The following is a 27165-nucleotide window of genomic DNA, read 5'->3' as shown; positions in this document are numbered from 1 at the left end:
CAAACTGAGAGCAGAACATTCCTGCAAACACAATACAAAGAAGCATTAAATAGTACACATGATCCATGACGCACACAAATATTTTCCAAAGTATATTTCTGATTAGATGATTGGGAGAAACTATTTTAATAAAAACTGTTCCCTAACCCGCAGGACAGGGACTGCAAGCATCAGGACTGGACGCTCCAAGCCTCCTCTGTACTGTGCCAGGTGGGCAAGGGAACGCATGCCCTAAAATCTGCCCCGCAGAACAGTAATGTCCAACAGGACAAAGTACAGGCTGGAGAGTACCTTCATCTGAGACACACCAGAAAGAAAACATCAGCTGCTCAACCAAATGCATCCTGGGAACTTGTTACTTTGTTGCTTCTATAAAAAGACAACACATTGACTAACTCCATCCATTTAACTCAAGACAAAAACTCTGTAATCACATCTTTGCTCCTTTTGCTGCACACTGTGTTAGAACAATGAGTTGACTCTCACCTTGACAGTAGTAACCAGGTGTACAGGCGGTGCAGTTGTCTTGGTGAGTGTTGCTCGTTTCGGAGCTGAACGTCCCTGCAGGGCAGGCTAAGGGGACTGCTGTTCCACTGGGGCAAAAGAAACCAGCTGGACACACAGCCTGATCTGCTTTGGTGGACCCCCAGTCACAATAAAACCCTGCCTGGCAATCACCTGACGAAATGAGTTCACTGCTGGTTTACATGTATTCTAACACTACAACAAAAATGACAACTTTTTATTTGTTCTCGATTCATCCCAATTAGATTCCATCTACCTGCTCTAAGCCCCTGTTGGCAGAATATCCCCGGCGGACAGAGAGATCCCGTCATGTTGTCGCTTGGATTTGGCACCTTTGCACCCATCAGACACAGAAAACCTGCCGCACACGATCCTGAGGGCTCCACCAAACCTTCGGATCCGCAGAAATGGCCTGCCGGACACATTAAGCACTGACCTGCAAAGAAAGAGACCAGCAGCTGTGACATCAGCTGCCAAACAGCGAAACAACCTACCTATCTACCTCATGCAGTTCATCAGCATAAAGTGCGGACGTGCTGTTAAAAGTGCTTGGGGTGTGATAACTGTAATTTGCTGAATGTAATTAATAAAAACTTAATAAAGGAAAATCTGATTTCCACCTGTAGAGATAAGACCCTGGCTGGAGCTGTAGGTTCCTTTAGGGCACGGAACAGGCTGATTGTCCAGGCTGTCTCTGGGACAGATGTGTCCAGCTGGGCAGGGCAGAGGACTGGAAACTCCGAGAGAAGTCCCTCTGGTGGGACCAGGACTCAGAGGCTGGCAGTGGAATCCCGCAGGGCAGGGAATACACTCTGTCTGCCCCGGCAAATCCTGGAACCAGCCTGGAGGAAGCATTATTACGGGAACTGTAAAAAATCAATTCGTAGCACTTAAAATGGGAGGTTTTGCAAAATTTGCTATGGATTACCAGGTGGGCAGGGTTTACAGTCATCTTTGTCTTTGCTTCCAGGATTATTCTGGTAGAAACCAGCTGGGCAGGGTAAGGGAACACTGGTGCCTTCCAGACAGTAGTGGCCTGCTGGACAAATACCTGCAAAGTCACCTGACCCTGGAGAAGCAGACTGAGAACCCTCTAGACAGTAGAAACCTGGAGGCATAAACAAAGTTTAACAAACTGAATCAGGTGTCTTATGAATATTAATTTGCAGCACCTTATGGTGGGTGTAAATTTGTACAACTTTAAGATTTAAAAATGAGATTAAAACATTTGGAATAAAACAACACAACGTTTGGTGCCACCACGCAGAGTGAGCACCTGTGGGGTTAGCAGACAAGACGGGAGCAAAAGAGAGGATCCAGGGCTTTGGTGGACACATTTATTTTAATTTTTTTTTTTTTTTTTTACACATCTTTGCAAAAAATGTAAATAAGTTTGGGAGGCATCATGTTTACCTGGGAGGCAGGGACCGGAGACTGAAGAGAGACCAGGTTCTGAACAGTAAAAACCAGGACTGCAGCTCTGACACTGAGAAATGTCTCCAAGCCCACTCTGCTCACTGTCACAAAACGTTTTAAAAACACACATTGATAATGACGCGCAGGAAAATTAGGGTTGCTACTTTTGCTTGTATCTTTGTAAAAAGAAACCTCACTAACAAGTTGATAACTTGGAAAGAAATGTAAATACTTAAACAACTTTGCAAAAATCTAGGTTATCACATTCTCAAAACCTCAAAAATCAATTAAATTTCACATCAAGTCATATTTTGCAGATAACATAGTATGTGCCAAGGAAAGATATTCAAAGGTTGAAGAGATACAACTCAATTTGCACCTGTATGTTCCTTTAGGGCACGGTTTTGGTGCAGAAGTCCCCATGGGGCAGTAATGCCCAGGAGGACATGGGAATCCTGTCAGACTGTCTGATGGCGAATGCTCAAAGGCGCCGCCGACACAAACGTACCCCTCAGCACAAAGCCCACTGGGGAAAGTCCTACCTGGAAGCACATTTAAATGTTTTGTTATACAGGAACAGTACAGCACCAAGATCAATCCGACGTTTTAGCACTTAATTTAAATCCCACAAGTCTGTTTGAATTTGGCAGACATTCGCTGTGCGGATCAATGTCATACTCGTTTTAGGCTTTTAACAATTCATTTGAAGCTGTGTTTTTCCAAAATGGGAGGATGTTACAACATTGGCAATGAACTTTAAAGGCTGTTTTCATAGCCTTCAGCAAGCCTATGGCATAATTCTTTGTGCATATTTGTCCACTCTAAATCAGCATTGGTAGACCTTAATCAAAAATGTTGGTTTTCTGGCAGTGTTTCAGATCCTGTGCATAACACACACATTTGAATGCGGTTAAGATCCCAAAAGGTTTATGTTAGTCTTTGCTATTCATTTCTTAAAAGCCAATTCTAATGTTCCAGGTCAATTGTGCCGAGGTCTCGACCATCAAACCCAAATTCTGATCGGTTTCTGACGATAAATCTTCATACACTTCATAAGGCTGGAAATCCAGCATCACTGACTAGAGTAAAGCAAGTCTTCAAGTGAATCTATTCTATCATTCCACTCTGAAAAATAAGCATCTCAAACAAATCACAAAAAGCCCAAAATGACATGACACTCATGCTGGTGATGAATGGCTGTGAACTTCTGGAAGCTTTCTGCACAGTGTAATTCCCTTACACTTTGAGGAATGTCTCCATGTTACCTGCTCCTTTGCAGTACATGCCGGGGTCGCACGGTGTGCACTGGGACTGCTCTGCAAGTCCTGACAAGTTTCCATAGGTCCCTGATGGACAGGGACGTTGACTTGCTGAGGCAGAGGGGCAGTAATGTCCTCTTTCACAGGGAAGCGGGTGACTCATTCCTGTGTTGGTGCAGAATTCCCAAAGAAACATTTCCTTTGCTCTCATTAAAAACGACATGAAAGAAGGCTAATCAAAATTCAGTTCTTCATCCGCTAAAAGTGTGAAGCTATGATTTACCCTGATCTTGACAATAGAAGCCAGGAGGGCACGTTTCGCAGGTCCCTCGGCCCCGTCTGTGCTGGTAGCTGCCAGGAATGCAGGGTGTCTGTCTTGCACTGCCCTGAAATGACAATTAAAATGATTTTACAAGACTTTACACCTGGGGAACAGCAGCTATCAGCTGTGATAACTGCAGAGCAGTGATAAGAGTGGAGACAGACAAGAGCACAAGGAGAAGACTGAGACAGTCTTGACCCAGTCTGGGAGACGACATTAATTGACTGCAGCATATAGTAATGTGCTTGTCATACCAGAGCACTCTGCTGTGAGGAAATCTCATACAAAATTCAGGAGCGATGACTGACAAGAGCTTGAGGACTAATGGAGCATGGCTGACCTTCTCACAATAATGTCCAAGTGAGCAGACATGAGGTTGTGGTCTCTGAGAGGTCTGTCCTTCAGGACAATAGTAGCCCTCCACACAGTGGCCGCTTGGCTCAGTCCCGCCTCTTTGATTGCAGTAGTGACCCGGAGGACACGGCTGACATGTCTCCACTGTGGATCCACCGAGGAAACCTGGGGTTAACACACAATAAACATACCAGCAGAAGAAAATGTTAAGCAAGAAATTAACACAGTTACGCATAATTAAGTCTTTCAAAGATCCCTTTTCAAGATGTGATTTGTGTATTAAACCACTTGCTATTCAGCTTCCATCTTACCTCAAAATAACAATGGTTTCCTTCATCACAAAACATCAATTGTTGACATTTCAAAGCTTGTTTCACACCATGTCAGCCTTTATTGTTCTCCAGAAAGACGATTTAAAAGGCATTTGTATATTTTCTGAATGGGAGAAACTTCCAGACCTTTACAGGTTCGTTGGGTCTTGCAAAACTGATGTTGCATAAAAAATACTTAAGATTTGAATATTCTTTATATCATCAAGGTGAAGGACCTTGGCATGGGTAGTGAATGTGCACCAAACTGTGCCAAAATCAAACTTGAAGGCCATGTTTATCACAATAATCCTTTTGAGCCGAAGTCAAAATGTTGGTTTAATATATAGATAACATATTCAAAGCGTGCACTCTTGAAGAGCAATCATGTACTTGAAGAGTACAAGTTTATCTCTAAGCTTGCATTTTTCTTGGAATGCAGCAATGAATCAGTTTCAATCTGTGAATTAAATAAATTTAGTCTTTTTACAACCACGGCTAATAGAAAACCTCGTAATAGGATGACATTCTGACAATACCACAGTTATCATCCCTTCAGCCTCAAGGAGTCTCATTTACAGCCAGTTGTTAAAAAATGTACAGCACTGCAGAGAGTTTGGACAGATGAAAAAGACTTAAAGATGGAGGGTATGATGACCTAGTTTTAAAGAAATGTTACGGTTACATAAAAAAAAATCCTAGCAGGGATCAAGCAGGGTTTTCCTAAGTGTATTATAGGCCTGGCGGGCCACCAGGCTTTACTTGTGCCCCCACCAGGCTGAGCATTGCTTACTTTTTTAAAATCTTTTTAAAATATTTGCATGTTTTTAAGGCTTCATAGTTAGTGTTCAAGTATTAATCTCCCAATCTTTCAATAACACATAATTATCAAGTGATATTTTCAAACTTTCTGTCAATTTTAAACATTTTTTAACTCAAAAACACGCTGGATGAATGACTGCCAAGCGCCCCACCCACCAGGCTTAGCAAGTTTTCTGGGGGAAACCGTTGATCAAGTATTAGCCTCCAGACATCTATCTCATAGAGAATCAAACATTTTATTGACTACTACATCTACTACAATATTTAAAGAGACCAAAAGACGAGTCCACACAAATTGACTTCAATTGGATCGAAGGAGATGTTTTTCTAAACCCTCATGAAGGTAAAACGTCTTTCCACTACTTGTCATATGTGGTAAACAGGTGTTAAAATGCCCATGAAGCTTTGAATACATTGGCAAAACTAAATAAGATTTTTGAAAACAGATCCCCAGTTGATAAGCACAGACGGCCATGATTTGTTATAAAACAAGTTCACCTTGCCCACATTAAAGAGAGGAAAGAACACGCAGCACTGTTTACTTTTTTGGATATTTAAAAAAACAATATCAAATCAGTATGTGAGATTAAATAATTAAAGCATTAAAACAGATAAAAATGTAATTTTAATGCAAACTACAAAGTACCTGCTCCCTCATCAGTTTCTAATTCACAGCCACACAAAGAAGCTACGGCACACATTAATGAGCTTCTAGTTGTCTGCAGCGAGACGAGAATATAATTACACGATTAAACCATTTTGCGACAATAATTATTTATAAGCGCCCAAGGGAGGTGAAAAAAAACCCTGCTTCAGTGGATGTTTTCATATTTTTCCACATCAGTGACCCACAAAGACAGACATCCAGTTCATTTGAGGACAACAGGGGGAACAAAACTGACAATGATAGCAGAAGAGGATTGGGTCCTGTTTATCTCGGCTCCGGTTTGTGTCTGAACGCTCACTATTTCCAACTCAGGACGGATAGGGATTACACACATGTTCAAACATTGTTTTACAAGCAGTTTTCTTCAGAGAAGACTTACCAAAGTAATTTAGAAATGTCAACTATATTCCAAAATGTCTCACTTTTAATGGTTCCTAGGGGGCATGGCTTGGGAAGAGGCGTTCCAACTGGGCAGTAATGTCCAGAGGGGCACGGGTTGACGTAAGCGTCTGAGGACCCCCAGGGACAGAAATAGCCACCCAGGCACGGCCCTGCTGGTGCCGTTAGACCCGTCTGGTTACAGTAAAATCCGACATCACAGAGCTTAGGATAAGCGGTTCCCAAAGGACAATAGAAACCTGAAAAACAACAACAAAAGCTGTCAGTAAAACTATTCAACTGCTGTAAAATAGGAGGAGGATTCTTTGGATTCTTTTACGCATTGCTCGCCCCGCACACAGGCATAAATACTGAATCTTTTCTTTTCCATCTACCAGAGAGCTTCTTTGACAATTCAGAGGAGCTAATTACTTTGCTGCAGAAATGTGAATTTGTTCTTTTATGGGCTGATATGAGCAACTACTTTACAGTGCCTTCATGCACATCGTCACCACCACCAGGCTTCTTTTGAAGATGGAGGTCACAAAATGACATTCAGACTTTCACTTCTTCATATGAGGACACTTGGAAAGTGAGGCGCGTCGAATAGAGGAGGCAGCTCACTTTGCATAACCATCAGCATCTTCTGCTGCTTTGATTGACAGCAAAGATCGCTTAATCACAGAAAGTGCATGTAAACACTTTCTACAACTACTGTAAAATGTTCTGTCACCACATTTATTTTTTATTTTTTCCAAATATTTAAAAATGCTCGAATCTTAGACACATGCATTTGAAAGTACTTACATGTTACAGCAACTATAGTGACAATGTCATAAGATGAAAACGTCCATGGCAGAGGGGATAAAGTCATATTATATCACACTTTCACTGTCAGGATTTACTCACCCTTAGGACATATATCTCCTCGGTAGGTGGAACATGCATAATGTGGACTTTTGAGATGTTCTGCTGAGCGATTCGCATTGTGATCAGAATCTGCCAGAGGCATCGCGGCTACTTTGATCCAGGTAGTGTTTCCCCCTGCAGCTGAACACGGCAGACAAAGCTAAAAAACTGCTGGTTTTACATCTTTTATCAAACGGACAGTACACAAACAGAAACAGCTGTCTGTTTCTTACAGGGAGGGGGGCAATGGGGAGTAATGCAAAATAGACTCTTTTTTTTTTTAGCTGTACTACATGTTATAATGTCATTCCCTCAGCAAAAACCTACCAGGAATGTTGCTTTGACTTATTCGTGCATGTTTAAGAAAACCCTATGAATCTCTTGTGGCAGCCATTCAGGAGTTGCAGTAGGCAACTTTCAGAAAAAATACATTTTTTTTACATATTTGCCAAAACTGTCTCTTTGTCCAGACAAAATATACTGCTCAAAAAAATAAAGGGAACATTTCACTTTAATTTTGTGTGTGGCTCCAAATCCAGGCCTCCATTGGTTAATAAATTTGATTTCCATTGATGATTTTTGTGTGATTTTGTTGTCAGCACATTCAACTTTGTACAGAACAAAGTATTCAATGAGAATATTTCATTCATTCAGATCTAGGACGTGTTATTTGAGTGTTCCCTTTATTTTTTTGAGCAGTGTAAATTGAGAGTGATAATTTGAAATAAAAAAAAATAGCTCACAAGGCTGCTCAGTGGTCTGAATACCATTTGCAAAAATACACCGCACCAGGTCAAAAACAATCAAGTCAGGAGGAATGTCTTTTCACCGTCAGTAACGCTCGCATCTCAATCAAATCAAAAACCCAAATATCTTGTTTTGTTTTGGAACAAATAACATCCCAATATGATATAAAGCTCAAAAAAGTCAATTTTACATAATGTCCACTAATGACACAAAACAGAGCCACTTGTGATAAGCCTCTCTAAAACAAAAACTTCCTGTAATATTTGAAAAATGTGTATGTAACAGCAGAATGACATAAACAATGCATTTTGTTCTAGCCAAAAAATAGATATTTTTGTAGTCAATTCTACTTATGTAGCACATTTTATAACAGGAATATGCTAAACAAATGTGTGGCTGTTCATTGGCAAGACATAGAAACAATAGTTTTGTAGAAGTGTAAAGTTTCTCGGATAAGAAATTTGACATTTTACCATGGATTTTACTGTTCGAACCTCTATCAGTCACAAGGTCAGAGCTCTAAGGATCGTTTTGATAAAACATTATCAATTATCACACGTTACCAAATGTTCTTCTCAATACCAAAGCCAAATGAATGAGCCCTATGAGCCATGTTTGTATTTTAACTTTCCTTTTAACTGTGTGTGTAGCATTAGCTTAAAGTAACTTTTCAGATCAAAACATGGCATAAAGAGAATTAGCCATGTTATTATGGACGTCTAGAGTTTGAGTCACATGACAACTAGTTACATCAATGTGGTGTAACTAAATCCGCATCACTAAAACACAGAATGGCTGTAGGAAAGAGTGTGTTTTAATTGCTTTAGATCAATACCACTATTTTTCCTACAACCAATGCAGAGCTTCCTATGATAAAGCATTTTGATAACAGTTGTTGGAGAAGAGCGAGTTGTGTTGCACGACATTACACGTCAGAGTAATGATACAGCTAAGAACCAGAGCAAAAATTATAAATCATACTAAATTCATAGCAGAATTTTCACTTAAGCTATCAATTAAAACTGAGCTCAATAGAGAACGCTTTTAAATCTCTGGGTCAGCATGTTTTATTTCTACAAGACGGCCCTCTACCAACATTTCTCTTGACTTCCTCCTCGATGGATAAATCTCTACTATAATTCTCCCTTTATGAGCCTTCGTTCAATCTGCAGTTTGGATCTTTTCCATCCATCCATCGTTTTTTTTAGAGGGCTGCAAAAACATTTGGCGAGATGCATCCTGACGTCCACTACAAGGCAAACGACCACGTATGTTAACACACATACTTAAGAACTAAGTGACCTAATAGTCATGTTTTGAATTGTGGGAGTACCAGGAGAGAACCAATGCATGCACTGGAAGATCATACCCAGGTAGAACCAGAATCCTAAAAGTCAGCAGTGCTTCCAATGTGCCACTGTGCTGCCCTGTTTCTCTAATTTGTATGTATAAATGACTATAAAACAACTGAACAGAAAATGTTGTAAAATGTCCTACTAAGCAGAGAAACATTCACTGCACTACTTAAATGTTAAGAAATGCAAAACAATACCAGATCTAGAGGAAAAGTTGGAGCAGGACAGGTTGTACATCCACAAGACCAAGTCTATTTCCACCGAGTAAGAGTCCAGGATTTCCACAAGACATTTTGACATGGAAGAGTTTGCTCGCGGTGTGGGGCTATCAGCACCACCAGCACAGAAGAAACCGGCGTGACATAAACCTAGCACAAAGAGGCATCAATTCAGAAGAGATGGGATTAAACAATCTGTCATTAAACCCATAAATATGTGTTTGTTTCTTGTAATTATTTGATTAAAGCCTTGAAAAAAAAAAATAAAAAGGAAAAAGAATGTTTCACACTTGACACAATGCAGGAATAGAGAGTCAGAATAACACAAGTTCCCCACCTGAGGGTTGTGAGGCTCCAGGAATAAGGCAGTATTTCCCTGGAGGGCAAGGGCGGCATTGAGAGACGGATAAAGCTCCAGGTTCTGGAAGAAAACTGCCAACAGGACAAGGTTTGGGTGACCCACTTCCCTGAGGACAGAAGTGTCCCAAAGGACAAACGTCCCCATACGGCTGGGAGACAGGTGAAGACTCGGTGGAACCCTGGGAACAAAAATGTCCTGTAGTAGAAAATACGGACAAATATCCCCCTAAGGATTACTGAAATATTTTTAAATTTTACCACACGAGCAAAAAGTGTTTTGCAGAAAGAAATGAACACATGATGTTAAACTTTAATCATAAAATACATCCAGTAAGATTTTAACCTGATCTGATTGCAACAAAATATTTTCTACACACACTTTCTTTTCTAAACATATTCACACCTAATTTCCCCTGCGTTTGAAGATAGATCTACAACTTTAACGCTGCTTTTTTTTTTTATCTTTAAATTTCAATTTATATTCAGTCTCTGCTCAGGCTTGATACGTTTATAGTTGAGGGATATTCCAAAGCCAAAATAGATATCTAAAGAGTCCTTTATGTTATCTCCTTTATTACAACTTTTAACTTTCTCTTCTGCTTCTTGAGATAATTTGTCTTACCAGTTATACATCTAGTTTGTTTATGACAAATTAGCGAAAATCTACTTTTATCATGTTGGGCAATAAAAGTGATAAGACTCAAGTGATAGTGGAGTCCGACTTTCATGATATAGACTTATGGTTTCAGAACTATTAAGTTTCTATAATTTTATTTCTTGTACAGTCTGCTATCATGGATGCAGCACCTATAGATGATCCTACATTTTCACTGAATTCTCTCATTCATTTTTACTTACGTTTACCAAGTATTTATCACTCTAACTTGAACCCACAAAATGTTCTTGCACAAAAATAACTTTTATTAGCTAGGTTTGTTGATACACAGCTTGTGAGCTGACAGACCTGGGCTGCAGAGTCCAGACGGTTCTGTCAGAGCATCACTGTTACAAAAGTAGCCAGAGGGGCAAGGAGAGCAGTGGCTCAGGGACATCCTGTCAGCTAATCGACTGACATAACCCACCGGACATGGAGAAGGAACAGCAGAGCCTTCCAGGCAGTAAAAACCTGAAAAAAAAAAAACTAACTCAAAATGAAAAAAACTATGTACAAATTTAGAGCAGATAAATACATTTGAACACTTAATTTACCAGGTGGACAGCTATCACAAACTGACTGTCCAGACAAAGCCTGAAATGAGCCTGGACTGCAGATCTCTGGCTCTGCACTTCCAGCTGGACAAGCATAGCCAGGTGGGCACTGGTTTTCTGTGAAATAATCAGACATAAAAACCCCAGATTGTTATTTTGCTTCCACAGTGGCTACATTTTGGAAAAAAAAAAAAAAAAAGTTATATGGTGAGAACTTTTTTCCATATATAAGGCGCACCGCATAGATACTACTGTTAGGGTTACCACTCATCCCGACTTCTTCCGTACTCTACAAATGTGGATGTGTAAAAATAAAGAAGTGGTCCCCGAGTACCTTATATAGTAGGCTGCCCCAGTCATTGTTTCACTCACGGTGTTGGTGTTGCGATATTGTGCCCAACTGCTTTCAGCATCACAACGCAAGTTACAGTTCTCTGTCACTACATGCACATGCAGGAGACGTGGATGCAATCAGCTTGAATTCAATAGAAAGAAATTAAATCAATTATTTAAGTCGTCCAGCTTTACATACATCAGCTATCCTTTTTGTTTTTCTAATTGGGTTGAATCCAGTTATCAACTCCACGTTAATAAGTATTGTGGACAGAATTTCTTTCTAATTAGACAAATTATAGTAAATGTTTTATGATATTTTATAATTTGACTGCTATATCAGTTTAGTGAGCATGAGCTATTTATGGCTACAATAATTATGCTACCTGTTATTAAATTTGACAGCTTTTCTAATATTCTCTACTTCACATTAGAGCTCGTTCTGTTTGGTTACTGCTTCCTTTATACAGTTCGTCCACCGTGAATCATTTCAAAAAGGAGCTCATGAGTCATTCTTTACGCTCTTATTGAACAACTGCCTCCTACGAATATTTCCTTCTAATTGCCTGGAAACTGCGACTCACAGAAGAGATTTTTTTTTTTTTTTTTTTCGTAGATATGATTTGTACGATGTTGTGAATTACACCTGGCTGATGTCCAGACGGCGATCCTGTTGGACAGAACCATCCCGGGGGACAGATGAGGTCCACCGACGTCTGAGCCCATGACGGGCAGTAGAACCCTCGCTGGCAAGCTTCACAATCGTCCTCGGAGTGAGCAGCAGTCCTCCCCAAGAAAGTACCTATTCAGAGAAGATAAATGACCCCTACATGCAAAAATGATTCACAGTCCTGCTCCCTTTTGTCACATACACACATATATCTATGCAGACTTGAAAGGGTATGGGATAATTGCCATATGTGCTCCACTGCTCCATTTATTCACCTAATTAAGTACCTATCTGACCATTCTGACAACTTTATTTGGACTCCCATTAGGTTTTACATCTCTCCATAATGTTGTAGATACATTAACCTGTCACACATTCCTCCTGGGGGAATTATAGCCCTTCGCCGTACCTATTGAAGAAATGTGTGAGGTCAGGAGCATTGCTCATGCGGGGGCGTGACAAACCGTTTCTGTGGGAGCCTCGTCAACAACGCAGTCTTAGCAAAAGATAAAACACCCACAGGTCTTGTCAGGAGTTCATGAACACGCAGTGTAATCATAAATGTTATAAAAAGCTCCTGATGATTAATGTCGGTCTAAAAACTAGTTCGTGTTTTAAATCCTTGTCCTGTAGAGGTGAAATTTATTTTGTCTAAAACTTGCCACCTGTTGATTTGAGGTGAACTTGAATAATTAGAGGTGATTTCATCCTTCACCTTCATTCCATCTACTTTCCACCAATACCTCTTGAGCAAATTAAAATAAAATAAATCAATATGAAGCAGTATCATGTTCAGTGGTGCAGTGTCTTTTTACATGAATATTTTGTCACTTAAGCCCAATGACAACATTCTTGACTCATCAGACTATAAAATCTCTCTCTTAGATTTGAGCTGGTAAAAAACCCAGCAGCAGATTTCAAGTTTAAAAGAAAGTTGTCTTTTAAAAAAACAACTTCGGGTGATTTTTAAAAAAAAGTGAAATATTGCTTTAAATGCTTAAAAAAAGGCTTAGTTCAATTGGCAGATTGTTTCACTTATATCAAGACATTTTCCCCCATGTTATAAGTGATTCTGCCAATTGAATTAATACTTTTCATCAATATTAAGAAATTACTGACTTAAAACAGGCTCCCATTTCTTGCTGAAATGTCACTTGTAAGTTATTTCCGTCTTATTTCAAGTGCTGTAAGATATTTGCACCAGACTAAACTAGATCAAAAGTATTTGGTAAGATTTTTGACCTAGTACACTAGTTCCTTTATGTAAGCGGCTGACTTTAAATGTTAATATTTTTTCCTCATCAGCTCTGTCTGTTCATCCAGTCTTTCTACCTGGAGGACAAGGGCTTGGCTTTGCGCTGCCTTTTGGACAGTAGTGTCCCGCAGGACACACGTCCCCATGGACTGAATCGCCATCAAATCTGGCTGAAGATTTCACTTCACCTGGAACAGACAGTACAACTTTATTGGATGCCTTTACTGGCTTTGTTAGCAAGTTATCCAACAGACTAAAATATTTACCAACCTTTGTAAAAAAAAAAAAAAAGAAATGAGAAAAAAAAAAACTACTAAAACTATTAAGATTATTAGAAAAATCTTAAAGGTGCAAGAAAAATACCAAAAAATGAAATTTCGCTTTGAAGGTGTTTTACAAAAGCCCTGCTCAGAAAGTTGCAATGCATTTATTAACATTATTTACAGGTCAAGTCGTGAATGAAATGCTACCAGTCATATTTCTCAAAGGCGATGCAGCTTGTGATCCCTCTCTGCAGTAGAAACCAGGATTGCACGGTCCAGACGGGGAAGATGCTCCAGGCTTAGCGCAGTAGTGGCCAGGCAAACAGGGCTGACATGCCTCTATAGACACTGCACCTAATATTGAACAAGACAAGGAAACTAGTGATTGAAAGAAGAAATAAGGTATGGTATGATGCTGTAATCTCAAATATATCCAGGCTTCTTGCTTTCAGTACAAAAATTTGTCCCATTGTGGGGGAAAAAAAAGCAAGTGGCATTTGAATCATTTTAAAAAACACACAATAGATCAGGCAACAAAATATTTAAAAGTCTTCATTCAGGTTATTGTTTTTTTCCATCAATCAGTAATTATTTCTTATTTATTTTTACTGTATTCAATGTACCAAATTGAATTTGGTTTTCGGCGAGTTATCAAATTAATATAACTAACTTTTTATTAAAAATCATATTTCTATTGGGGCATTTGATGAAGAGTACCTCAAATGACTTAAATCTGTCATGTGGTTTTTTCCCTCAGTGAGATATTAGATAAACATAAGTTACTTTTTTCAAAATAATTTTATTAAAGCATTATGAATTTTTTATACAATTCATTTTTCTTCAGAATTTAAATACATCTCTGTAGTTCAATGATTCTTCTTTTTACCAATAGTTTTTCCTTTTTACTTAGATATATGAACTGACAGGCTAAACAATTTTTAATGCAATGACTGTTTGGAGTGCCATAGTTGACTATTTATTTTTCATAATTATGTATGTAATGTATCAGCTTTTTTTTTTTATGAAGGTTTACTGTCACCATCTATGGAGCTAAAGGTGCCTGCAGGGCAAGGAACCATGTAGCTTGTGCTCTGTGGGCAGTAGGACCCTGCAGAGCACCGCCGTCCTGTTGGACCCTCCTCTGGCTGGGCCGAAAGAGAACCTTGGACACAGAGGTAACTAAGGAGAGAGAGGTCATTACAGCAGAGCTAAACTGAGGTAATATGTGGACAAACAATGGAGAAGCAAGATCGAATCAAACAGAGAGAGCTTTCAATCTTTCTGCAAACATCAGAGTGTTTATTTACCCAGGAGAGCAGAACCCTGAGGGAGTAGCCAGGCCTGAAGAACTGCAATATCTCCCAGGGGGGCAGGGCTCACAATCGGACTTATTGGACAATCCCATCTGGCTGCTGAAAGTGCCAGCTGGGCATGGGAACGCCACACCAGTCTGGGTTCCTGTAGATAAACATGTATTGAATCTACAGATGGCTGAGGGCTGAACATCAAAGAACGTTTCATGATGACCGTGCCTATCCGAATTATGCTCCGTAATAACCATTTGCATAATTGGAAAGCAGTTCAGCGCCACAGTCATTCATTGAGGAGTGCAAATAAAACAAGTTCAGCAAAGCACTCTGCGGTATTCAGACAAGCAATCTCACAGAGGTCAAACGCGACACAACCTGTGTCACATTTATCGGTGACGTTGCAATGCAATGAGGCTGTACATTTGTCATGAATGTGTTGTCATATCCCATGCACCGTAGCTCACCAGGTGGGCAGTAATGTCCTTTAGGACAAGGAACAGGGGTGGAAGTTCCAGTCACCTGGTCAACGTCTGCGCTGACCACGCCAGGACAGAAAAATCCTGCAGGACATTCAATACAGTCTGCCTGTAAAGAAGTAATATAGAAGAAAACTATTGAATGTACATCCACTTAATATGCTTATTATGATTTTCTGGGCTTTAGATTATTTAACGCATGCTGTTAAGTTGTTTTTCATTCTGAAATATGGCAAAAAAACCTAAAAACATTTTCCTCCTCACCTGACCCGGCAAATTCTGATATGTCCCAGGCAAACAGGGCACCTGTCTATCAGATCCAGGTGGGCACTTGCTTCCTGGTGAGCAGGTCATAGAGTTGTGCAGGCTGCCGTTTTCTGTGCCTGGACAGTAAAAGCCTGCTGGACAGACATGGGGAGGGAAAGAGAGCCCTCTGCTGACACACAGAAAACCTACAAAACAGAAACATTTGTTAGGCAGCCACTGACGCAGCTTCTTAGGATTACTGCCAAATAATTCAAATTAGTTCCGACCTGGAGGACAAGGTAGGCAGTCAGAGATATGACTGTTTCTGCTCTTGTTGCTGTAATGCCCTGCAGGACAGGGAAGCGGAGCCGAGGAGCCTTGAGAGCAGTAATGTCCTTCAGGACATCTATCACCCGTCATCCCTCCGTCCTCTGGTGTGGGCGAACGAGCACCAGAGACACAGTAGTAACCTGCATCACACAGGCCGGATGCGACGTCTTTGCCAGGAGTCGCACAGAATGAGCCTGTTTGGAAGAAAAAATAAGAGAAGCCAAAATATCATTTCTATGCCGCTGGAAATATATCCTGGAATAAAATAAAAAGCGTTGTGAACCTACGGCCAAAAATACATAAATCTAGACATTTTAATAACCCACTCTGAAGTGGACTATTTTAACAGCAGAGTTTGTAATTACAGTAATGATCATTGACAAAAACGTGACCCTGGGTCAACTGCTGAATCTTTAATTAATCATTAGCTGTAAATGATGAGTGACCTGGAGGGCATGGCAGGCAGTCCAGGGGTTTTGTCATCCGAGTGCGAGGATTGAAACTTCCAGCTGGACACGGGAACTGGTATTTGGACCGGGTTCCGGTCGGGCAGTAATGACCCGGCGGACACTCAAAACTGCCCAGCAGAGATGTGGTACTTTTGCCAGGGCAATAAAATCTGTCCAGGCAAAACGGGAAAAATAATAATTTAGTTGTTGGCGTCTGCTGAATGCAATGAGTGATGACTGTCCTGTGCTCCTGTTCGTTACGCAGAACTAATAGGAAAAACACAGCTAAACTACAAATGACTTGTGTTCAAAACCATCAAAAGCAGACTCCTTACACGCGCCACAGGAATATTTACAGGTCCTGCACCTTCTGCTGTGTATGCCTGTGAAAATCTGTGTCAGCTTACAGTTCGTGGAGACCGTGTGAGTCTTGATAAGCAAGCATACCCCTGGGGACAGACACTGCAGCTGGCTTGGCCGTCTTCTGTGCTGATGGTTCCCGGGGGGCAGCGCTGAGGAGCTGCAGAACCCTCTGAACAGTAATAACCTGCTAGTGCAGACAAGTGCCATGAAACAGAGACACACACAATCCACAAGAAACAGGGTTTGGTTTCTGATCCCGTCAGACCAGCTGCTTCTGTTTGGCATGCCAAGCTTGAAAGAGGCTGTTGTTTACTTGTACGCTGAGCTTCCTTTCAGGTTATGCAAATAAAAAACACAATCGCTTGTTTAGAAATCCCTGTATGTGCTCCTTGTTAAATGTCTTAAAAACATAGTTTTGTGTTGAGGTTTCCTGCTTGAGCAACAATATAGACCTGACCTAATTATGACCACATTTGTATTATTCCCTCAGTAGCTCATTTCCTCCCCAGGCTAATCTGTTAGCCACTTTAAAAAAAAAAAAAGAAGAATAAAGCTGATATCCCAAGAGAACTTGAGCACCTTTTGGGCATGGACCTCCACGGTCATCCTTAAGAGGAGGGTCAGGACGATCTGCACCCTCCACACAGAAAAAGCCTTCCCAGCATTTTCCCGAAGGTGCCGAGAGCCCCGCTGAGTCACAGTAGTGACCTGGGAAACATGGCTGACAATCTTCCTATAAGAAGATAAAGAGCCTGTTTTAGTTCAGACCAAAACTCTAGGAGTAACTTTTCTGATAACTTTATACAACGCATTGAGAAAATATTCATAACGCTTCGACTCATAGCACCAGCAGCCTTAATGTATTTTATTGAGGCTTCATGTTATAATCAACATAATAAGGTTGTAAATACCGTATTTTCCGCACCATATATACTTTTAAGGGAAAAAAATGGAAACGCATATAAGCTGCTGGTATCTTCGCCGCTCTCGGTTTCCCATAAGGACCCAGCCCTCAACTTAAAAGCTGCATCATATGAACTTCTTCTGTAGTTTCTAATTTCTCCGTCATGCCTGTTGCTAGCATGTGCTTGTTGTAAATGAAAATTAGGGCTTTCTTCCTTGATTTTCAATTTTGACCTCCAGTGATTCACTTCCTGCTAAAGAGCCCCCTGGTGGTGGAAGAAAAATCCACAGAAAAGCCGCACCGGGCTGTAAGCCGCTGGGGAAAAAAGTAGCGGTTTATAGTCCGAAAAATACAGTAGTTATAAAGTGGAAGAAAATCTAGGTGTGCTTTTAAGTAAAAGCTGAAGAAAAGCTAAAGAAAGGTTTTCACATAGTATGATGCTGCTATGTTTTGATTTGGGTCTAAAACTTTTACTTTTTGCCTCTGTGCCTCTTATTTTTTGTAAAAGTAATGAAAGCTTTGTCATTGCAAAGAGGATAAGAGAATCACATGCAGAGTGAACGTAACCTCGGAGGCCACTCTGGTGATGTTGGAGAATGTTCCAGGTGGACAGGGCTGAGGATGGATGGTGGCCTGAGGACAGTAGTGTCCAACAGGACAAGGTCCTCCTTCTGGCAAGAGACATGTCTCAAACAGAGCACTAATAGATAATCACTACCAAATTGACAAAGACATTAGCAAAACAACATCTGGGATCAGTTACAGTAAATGTGTGATTTTGCAGAGCATTTGTGTAAAGACATTTGTTTACCTGCAGCCTGTGAAAGAGGCTGTGGAGAGACGTTTCCATGTGAACAGTAATATCCTTCCTGGCACGGTCCAGTGACAGCTGTGGCATTTCTGGAAGAACAGTAATGGCCTCCGTCGCATTGTCTGCACTGGGAGACAGACCAATAACCAGGATCTGGACCGTAGGTTCCTTCTGGACAACTTCTCAGGGCAAATCCCGTCCCTTCAGGACAATAAAATCCTACAGGACAAAAACAGAAATCATGGAAATGGAGAAATATGAAAAGATTAAAAATATTTTGATATATTTCTATGCTTTTTTGTGTCTGTATTTGGCACCAATGTCATGGTATAATTTAATGGATAAGATTGTTTTTTTTTTCAATTTAGGTTTATGAAAAACAACCAAACAAAAGGACAAACAACAAACCTTCAGGACAGAGGTACAGAGAGCCAGACACACAAAACCAGCCTGGGAGACAAAGCTCACACTGAATCGCATGTGTTACAGCCACATAAGTCCCTGGATTGCAGGGCAAAGGTTCAACAGTTCCCTCGGGGCAGTAGTGACCCTCAGGACAGGGTCCTCCTGAAATCCCATCACTGGGGGTTGATGTGACAGCACCCTCTATGCAGTAATATCTACGTAAGAAACGCGGCAAAACAAAATCGGTTTGATTACCAGACGGCTTGAATGGCTTTGACTCAAACTAAATAAAAAGTTGATGTACCCTTTACTGCAGAAGCCGCTGGGCTTAGTGAGGCCAGCAGAGTCACAGTAAAATCCCCCCAAACACGCTTTACAATCATCCGGTCTATGCAAGCCTGAGCTGTTTGACAAACTTCCCACTGGGCAGGCTTTGGGGGATCCGGCGCCTGTAAAGACAACAGTAAAAAAAAAACTGCATTAAACAGGAGTTTGAACAAAAAAATAAAAAATAAAATAACGTTGAAATTATGCATGCACATTGTCTGACAAAACTATATAGCGTGGCAATGTTTCGCACGGTACGGTCAAAGCGTAAGAGCGAGTGTACAAGTGAGACACTCCTATGAAGGAACGAGTGTTGGGTGCAGCGCTGGCTTGCTCACAACAAATCAGTTTGCCCTGCAGCAGCGTTTCTAAGAGATGGGTCAGCCAAGTGAAAGAGGGCATGTGTTGGAATTATTTCAAAGACATCAGGAAAGCAGAAGCCGAAAGATGCGTGTTGTCAGAACTTGCTAATGGCCTCCAAATGGTAATTAGCATGAATAATACATTACAGCCATACAGTGTAATGGGCCAAAAGGGTAATAACGTCTTCCTCCATTCATTTGTGTACATTGCGCTTTTATCATATGGATGTTTATATGTATTGTATTAAAAAAACAACAACGCTTTAACAATGTGCAGGGTATAAACAGCTACAAGCTGATTTTAGCAGAGGCTGGGAAATAACCTGTGGGGCAAAAGTGACCAGGTGGGCACAAGGAGCCTGAGAATCCATCCTGGGGGGAAGGAGAAGACGCCCCAAGCTTGCAGAAATATCCAGCATGACAAGGTCCTACGGATGAAAGGACATAACAGATTTTTTCAGTAATGTTATTATTCAGTACATACATACAGCCCTCCAAAGATTTGTAGAGACCTCTTTCAACAAGTAAATCACACAAATTGAGTTACTTTTAATCCAACAGTTCAACTGCTGTGGAAAGTTTTGTTGGCGAAACTAAAATGCACCAGATCATATAAAGGCTTTACACGTAATAAATCTAAACAGCGGTAGCTGGATTGTTGCCAGGACAACCGTGTCCACCTCACCTGTCGGCTCTGACAGTCCAATGGAAGGACAGTAGTGTCCAGCAGGACAGGGGATGCACCCTGCTGGGCTGCTTGTTCGCTCACTTGGGTTGAAGGAGCCAATGGGGCAGGGGTATTGGTTGGCCAGGGCTGTACCTGCAGGGCAGTAATGCCCTGTAGGGCAGGGCCTGGGAGAGGAGGCATTGACAGGACCCAGTCTCAAGTCACAGTAGTACCCTTGAAAGAGGAGAAATGGTTATTTTTAGATTAATTGTCAGTACATAAGAAGAGTGGAAATTTTTGTACCTCTGCCTGTCATTTTTCTGTACTGCATACAATCTATTCAAACTCAAAAAAAACTTTTTTTAAGCATTTAAAGCAAATCAGATTTCACAAATACATTTGTAGACCTTTGAAAGTTGCCATTTTAGTTGGACAACAGTGATAAATGGCTAAATGGCTATTTTTAAAAATCAGCAAAACTATTAAGCTCTTGAGTTGTTTTGGTGTTTTGATTATTTAATTCTAGTTTGATTATTTTGTGTTCCTTGGTTTCTTTCCTTCAGTCATGACGTGCGAGTTTGAGGGTGGACCAAAATGCAGACAGGAGCTGGGAGCATGGATCATGTAGAACGTATTAATGAAAAATTAAAAAAACACAAAAACTCACAGGGGGCACAGGGAGCCAAAGCAGAACAAAAACCATAAATCCAAGGGATAAGAAAGCAAAGGAACACAGGGAAGAAACGGGGAGAATAACAGGATATAACAGGAACGACCAGCAAGGAGTGTGAGCAAAAGAAGGGTTTAAATACTGTGAGTGTGAATGCTGGAATAAAAAACCTGAAATGATGAGCTAATGGGTGGAAGGGGTGAAAGGAGAGAGCAGCAGGCTGAGCAGAGAGAAAGAAAATGACACAGGGGGTTGAGTGAGAGTATAAAAGGGACTAGGAAATGAATCCAATAATAATAAATAACTACACTTAAGAAACAGAATTAAACTAGAGTAATAAAGAATAACGAGACACCAGAAATGAACCCACTGAAGTATAATCACTCAGGAAGGACTGAATTAAAGTAAAATATAAACAAGACGGATCTATTCAAAGAAAGAGACCAACACTAGAATTAAATAATCAAACCAACTCACGATCCTGACAAAAACATTCATAAAACTTGTTCAGATTAAAAAGAGTTTTAGTCCCGCTCACCAACGTCACAGATGATGCATGATCCCTGTTTGTCTCTGTCCTGGTATGTTCCTGAAGGACAGGGCTCTGGAGCTAAACTCCCCTCTAAGCAGAAATGACCAGAAGGACACGGCAGAGCTGTTGCAACACTCTGACCAGGAGGACACCAATATCCTAAAGTGTTAAATAGAGCACAGTCAAAATATCAAAGTAAAACATGAGAGTTTTAACAACAACAAAAAAAAAAAACTGATAGCAAACTTTTTTTTTTTACAACAATAAACTCATGAAACAAGAGTGTGGATTGACCTTGGCTGCAAGGTCCAGTAGGAGTCCTAAGTCCCGCTTCTCCACAGTAGAATCCGGCCGTACATGGCTGACAGCTAGCCTCATTAGTCAGACCAGACACAGAGGAGAAGCGTCCAGGTGGACACAACTCTGGCTGTCCTGATCCTTCCGCTAGACAAAGAAAGAGGTCAAGAAGTCATCAGTCATTCTTCTATTCATTCATCTTACTTGCGCATCAATTGCCACTGCAGGGTAATGAAGAGGGCCAGATAATTTATAGCTGAATAAACTTGGCTGAATGTATGGGCAAAACTCCGTATGGTTTGGCATTTTATGAGCAAGCCACCACACAATGAAAAGAACCGAGTCACACAGACACAGACAGGTAATTTTAAGAGTTTTATCTACCCAAATCTCTTGGATTGTTTCAGGTCTACAGCCCATCCAATTTATTTTCCACTTTCTCTTTCGAGAAGTGAAAGTGGAAAGATAAAATCAAGATAAAAATAATAATAATAATAAAAAAAACAATACCTCAGAAGTACCCTATTGGTCTCTGTTCTATTTGGCTACAAAGAACAATTTATAAAAGCTATGTATTTCAGTGTGTCCACCCAGGCTGCACTCCTTATTTAGGAATGTAACACTGATTTTTATCAATAAAAAGAAAGTGTTATCTTTCTGGCCTGGGTGGTCCATTACTATTTAGAATGGTTGTTGCAATACAAATTTATCATTGTCCTTGTTCAACACCTCGTTAAATGGATGTTACAATGCACTATAGATCTATTCTCCTACTACCGCACTTTAATTTCACATAGTTTTTAGCTTGCTCATGTGGGTCTCACCGCAGAACGTCCCAGGAGGGCAGATGTTGCCTGTTATCCCATCGGTTGGTCTGCTCTCAGTGGCTCCTTGAACACAGTAATACCCGGGAGAGCACGGCCCCACTGGCAAAGCTAAACCTTTTTGGATAACATGAAAACATTGTTTTTGTTGTTGTTTTTTGTTTTGTTTTTTTTACGTAATGCAACCAGCTCATTTTGAAATGACGCATCATTTCAGTTTTTTTTTTTAAATACTGACAATAAAAACAAAATGAATGGAATGATGTGGCCTTAGTTAAAAGAAAAATTAGCAAAACTGAAATATGTTTCAATCCTAATCAAAGAGTTATATTAACCAGGGAGACAGTTTTCAGAAACATGCAAAAACCGTATTTTTAACTACTGTACCTTTAAAATGGTAACTTAACATGACTTGAAAATGCCAGTGTGTCGTGGCTTTTACTTAACCGACAACAAAAGTCTGAAGAATTGTTGCTTTAACCACCGATGCTGCAGGTTCTGAATGATGTGGTTTAATTGTGCATTCAAGTTTTATGCAGAAGTAGCGTTTTAAAATGTCCTAAATTAGACAGGAGATGCCCTGAGGTTAAAATGCAAAAAGGTAAAATTAAAAACTTTTTTCACTCGTCCTAACCTTCACATCTAATTAGGACGATGCTTTTAAAGATATTTGATGGTGTTTTGGTCATTAAATCATTTTCACACACAGTACTATATAAAGTATACATGTGAACATGTTCAGTTTGTGCTTAAATACATAACACACACACAAAATAATACACTGCTATTAGCCAGTACTGCAGCGGTTGGCTTGTCACCGGGCACAGCAATTATTGCATCCTGCTGTCTTTGCAATTTGCAAATGGATATTGGTTAAGTTTAGTCTAGCATCATTGCTAGATGCACATCCTAATTTCAGAGGTAAATAAAGAATCTAATACTTGTATTGTTGTTGTCTGCTTCCACAGCAAAGCTCTCTTTATAGTTTCTGTGTCAAGACAAAAACTGCTTACTTCAACAACAACTCATTTTGGCCGTTATTTATCACCGTGTTTACATGTAAAAACTAGATTTTACAATTTCCTGTGTGCAACTACAGGAGTACCACTTGAGTACCATAACCTAAGTAAGACAGTTCAAGAACTCTGGGTCTAGTTAGCACTCTGTTGGAGAAGCATTTTATCACAGGAACTCCAATTAGGACAAGTCAGGGAAACAGAAACCACAGTAACTGGATTGCCAGTGATTGAGTAAGAAGTGCATGATCAAAACATCAATGTAGATGATGAAATACTGCTCAAATGTAGAGTTGTCTTCTGAGGTTATTAGGGTTTCAACCATATACTTTAATCAACTTTCAAATAGTATCATATTGGATCTTAGTGTCAGCATATCTCTAATTTCTGATCATTACCCGTTTGTCTTTAATGTAAAAATGAGTTAACTAACTAACTAAGTGTAAAACAAGAGTGAAAACCATCCAGTAAAATAAATACTTATGACAAAGATTCATCGCTGTTGCCACCTCTTTCTCACTTTCTCATTTTAGCTGGAATAAGATGAAGTGAGAAACTATCCAGAAGTCTGATCTATCAAAATGTAAGCCATTACTTAGAGGCATGTTTTGTAGCCCAGAGTGTGTGTGGGGGGGGTCATTAAACTTCTTATCAGCACTCTGCTCAAGAATCAATGATGCATGTTGATGCATTTGTGCACAGGGCATGGCCTAATGCCACAGCCATGAAGGCATCACTGAAGCTGATTTATTTATGTTCCAGAGCAACAAATTCAGGCACCCATGCAATGCCAAGTCAGAAAACTTTGCTTGAATAAAAATAAAGGAATTCCACATTATGCTCATATCCCTAAACAACACAGGTCTGCAGGTAGAGGAGTAAAGTACAACTTCTGGAAAAAAAATACAGATGTCTTAAACTCCATAAAAACATTACAAAAAAATAGTTGATCTATTTATAAAAGTATTTCAATAAAATAAAGTTACAGAAAAGCCACAGCTCTGGAAGAGATTTTTATGCACAAACTTGTGTGTGAATGGCCGTTCTGCTCGATGAAAACAAAGAGCTTAAAGCAGAAAGCATGAGGCAGGCAAGAGGAGATATGCAGTTTGCTAATGTGTTAAAGCTTTAAGATGCAACTTTGTTGGAACTATGTGTAAAACTGGCATGCCTGAGGTCCAGAGCTGCCACCAATGGAAAGCTCTTTGAAATGAAAAACAACAACAAAGGAAGTCTTGCACTGCTGAACAGCTGGAATCCGACACCAAGGAAGAATGCTGTAAGATTTTCCTTAAAAATTAGAGAGAGCAGGGTGTTGGTGAAGAGGAGATGACATACCACTGCAGCTAGATTTATTTAAAACTGTATCGCACAATGAAATAATTACCGCATTTGTCATAAATTCACATTTTACTGTTAAAAGCAAGACTTTTAATGCGATGTGAGTGTGTTGTGAGTTCCAGAGAAACATATTGACTAGTTAGAAAAGACAGTCTGGCCATATAAATAGAGCTGTCGTGTTAAGGCGTCAGAGGTGAAAAAAAGTCTTACAGTGCACTGCTCCACTCCGCATCTGCAAACCTACCAAGATATCAGGTTTACTGACAGACCCGGCAGAGACAACATTAATCAGATAATCCTCCCAGGTGTCACAGAACTTTGAAGGAGCTGAGCTGAGGAGGATACAATAGTGCAGCAACTACTATGCTAACAACAGCTGAAAGAGAAAGTGTAGTAGAGAGTTTATTGAAGCTCGTGGTAGCTTGTAGGTTGTCAGATTCTCTCTGAACAACCGAAACTGCGAAAGTTTTCTTGTGGAGCAATCTGTTTACATGACATTTTTGCACTTCACAAAAAAGTTTATTTTATTTAAAACTGTTATTCTCACCTTCAAGTAACCAGAAAACCACCATTGAGATTAATACTCCCTTTTACAAAATGGTCTTTCTCAAGTAGTAAGAGGTTTTAGGTGCACTTTCAGTCATAAAAACATACAACAGAAGCAAGCTTTAACAGAATATTAGATAGTCAGTAAATTGTTTAGACACTCAACAGAAGGTAGAGGATCAGGGAGGGAGGAAAGTAACAGCCCATGTCTAATAGTCGCCCTGCAAATGCCATCCCTACGATAACCAATGGTGGTGGCATCATGGTGTAGAAGGATGCTTTATGATGATGGGAAGATCAACAAAGCTAAAAAAAAAAATCATCAAACACTGAAAGGAAACCTTTAACAGGCTGCAAAAGTCTTGAGAATAGAGTCAAAGTTCACTTTTCAGTAGGACAGAGATCCCAATCTTTTTACTCCAATAAAATGCCCTAAAGTCTGAGACTACAAAATGACAAGATGTGAAAAGATTTGAAGCGGTAGGAATACTTTTTCAAAGCATATAGGGACATAAATGTATTAGAAATCAGTCAGTCTGCACACAGTTTAAAAGCTGTTATGGTTTTTAGAATCTAAATACCTGATTTATTGCAGAAGGTTCCCGGAGGACAGGGTACAGGCTCAGAGCTTCCCAGAGGACAGTAAAAGCCAACTTGACAGCGCCCCCCCGTGGATGTAGCTGGGCACAGGCAGTTGGCATTTGTGTAATTATCAAGGTCAAAGGGCTGCGAGTTCCACGCTGCGGACACGCAGAACCAACCTGAGAGGAACAAAAAGCACAAAACGACACAAATCAGGCGTCATGTGACGACTTTCTCAGCGTGGGTTAAAACCTGAAATCCAATGTTGCAGGAAAGGAAGCAGCACAGGGCAAGGTGGGAAGGATGAGTCACTGCTGAGAAAGGAGACGACTTAATAAACCAGACAGGCGTACTTCAAGCTCCAACCTTAGAGATGTGGGTAATACATGACTGAGGACAGGGCCATTCTCCTGTGCATCTTTGTGCATGAATAAATGATACGTCAAAAATTATTCAAAAGCTTTTGTTGCAGCTGAGACGCTGCCTCTGTTGGGTTGCGGTGTTTCATGCTTCATGCGCAGCCTTTGTTGTCTTCTTCAAAGTCTTAAAGGCTGCTTCGGACAGGTCGGCCCGGCCCTGAAGCCAAAACAGGCTGGCGCAGAGGACAAAGTCCTGACACCGGGAAACTAGGCTGCGTGACTGTGAGCTCGGAAGAAATGAACAAAGACACCATTACTCACCAGCCTTGCATTTTCCAGACACTTTGGTCAGCCGCTCCTTCTCACAGTAGTGTCCTGGAGGACAAGGCAGGCAGCTGTCCAGACTCTGAGTCATGGGCTCTGGGTTGTAGTATCCACGAGGACAAGGAAACTGGGTGGCATGCTTAGTTCCTTTACATTTAGCAAAAAAAAAAATTAAAAGAAAACATTAATTTCATTCGGCTATTTACAAAGCAACAAAGCTGAGGAGGGAGGTTTACTGAAGCAAACACCATACAGAAGTGCTAAAAATATCTCCGCCTGCTATTTCGGCCGTTTCTCAAGATGTATATGACTGATAAGCCTTTTGGATGACAGTACCATCAGGACAGTAGAACCCAGGGGGACAGGGGAACTTGGAGAAGTTGTCAGTCTTTTCCGGGCAGTAATATCCTGCCGGGCAGCGCGAACACGCCGCCTGACCTGTGAGGTTGCTGTAGGTTCCAGCTTGGCATGCCACTGGGCTGAAGCTCCCCTCAGGGCAATAATGACTTGATGGACAAAGTCCTCCTTCAGAGCCTGAAGAGGAAAATTAAATTAGACGTGATGGAAGGATGCTGAAATGATCACTGCTTCGAGCCTGTAATGTGATGAATCTGCTTATAGTTTCAAGATTGTAATCACTTGTTCACCCTCACA

At 40.5% G+C, this 27165-nt stretch overlaps 2 protein-coding genes across 2 annotated transcripts; both read right to left on the bottom strand.

The window, feature by feature from the left end:
• Window positions 1-3472: 3472 nt before the first annotated feature.
• LOC148155841 (uncharacterized) lies at window positions 3473-11120 on the bottom strand. Its single transcript, XM_088012131.1, has 7 exons — window positions 11114-11120; window positions 9618-9866; window positions 9260-9430; window positions 6961-7095; window positions 6096-6311; window positions 3863-4041; window positions 3473-3586 (listed from the first exon to the last, which is right to left on the bottom strand). The coding sequence occupies exons 1-7, from the start codon at window positions 11118-11120 to the stop codon at window positions 3473-3475; spliced, it is 1071 nt and encodes a 356-aa protein (XP_087868257.1).
• Window positions 9852-17577, bottom strand: LOC148155840 (uncharacterized). Its single transcript, XM_088011940.1, has 9 exons — window positions 16179-17577; window positions 15690-15926; window positions 15421-15608; window positions 15145-15265; window positions 14678-14828; window positions 14410-14549; window positions 13578-13724; window positions 13185-13295; window positions 9852-11984 (listed from the first exon to the last, which is right to left on the bottom strand). Exons 1-9 carry the CDS (start codon window positions 16213-16215, stop codon window positions 11725-11727), a joined length of 1392 nt encoding a protein of 463 aa, XP_087868066.1. The 5' UTR covers window positions 16216-17577; the 3' UTR covers window positions 9852-11724.
• Between the last annotated feature and the right edge of the window lie 9588 nt (window positions 17578-27165).

This window comes from Poecilia mexicana, unplaced genomic scaffold (genome assembly GCF_051168715.1).
Source record: "Poecilia mexicana isolate PSO_F unplaced genomic scaffold, ASM5116871v1 scaffold_13, whole genome shotgun sequence".
NCBI classification, from domain to species: Eukaryota; Metazoa; Chordata; class Actinopteri; order Cyprinodontiformes; family Poeciliidae; genus Poecilia; species Poecilia mexicana.
Note: the sequence above shows the minus strand (reverse complement) of the source record. Positions and strands in the feature narration are given on the sequence as shown.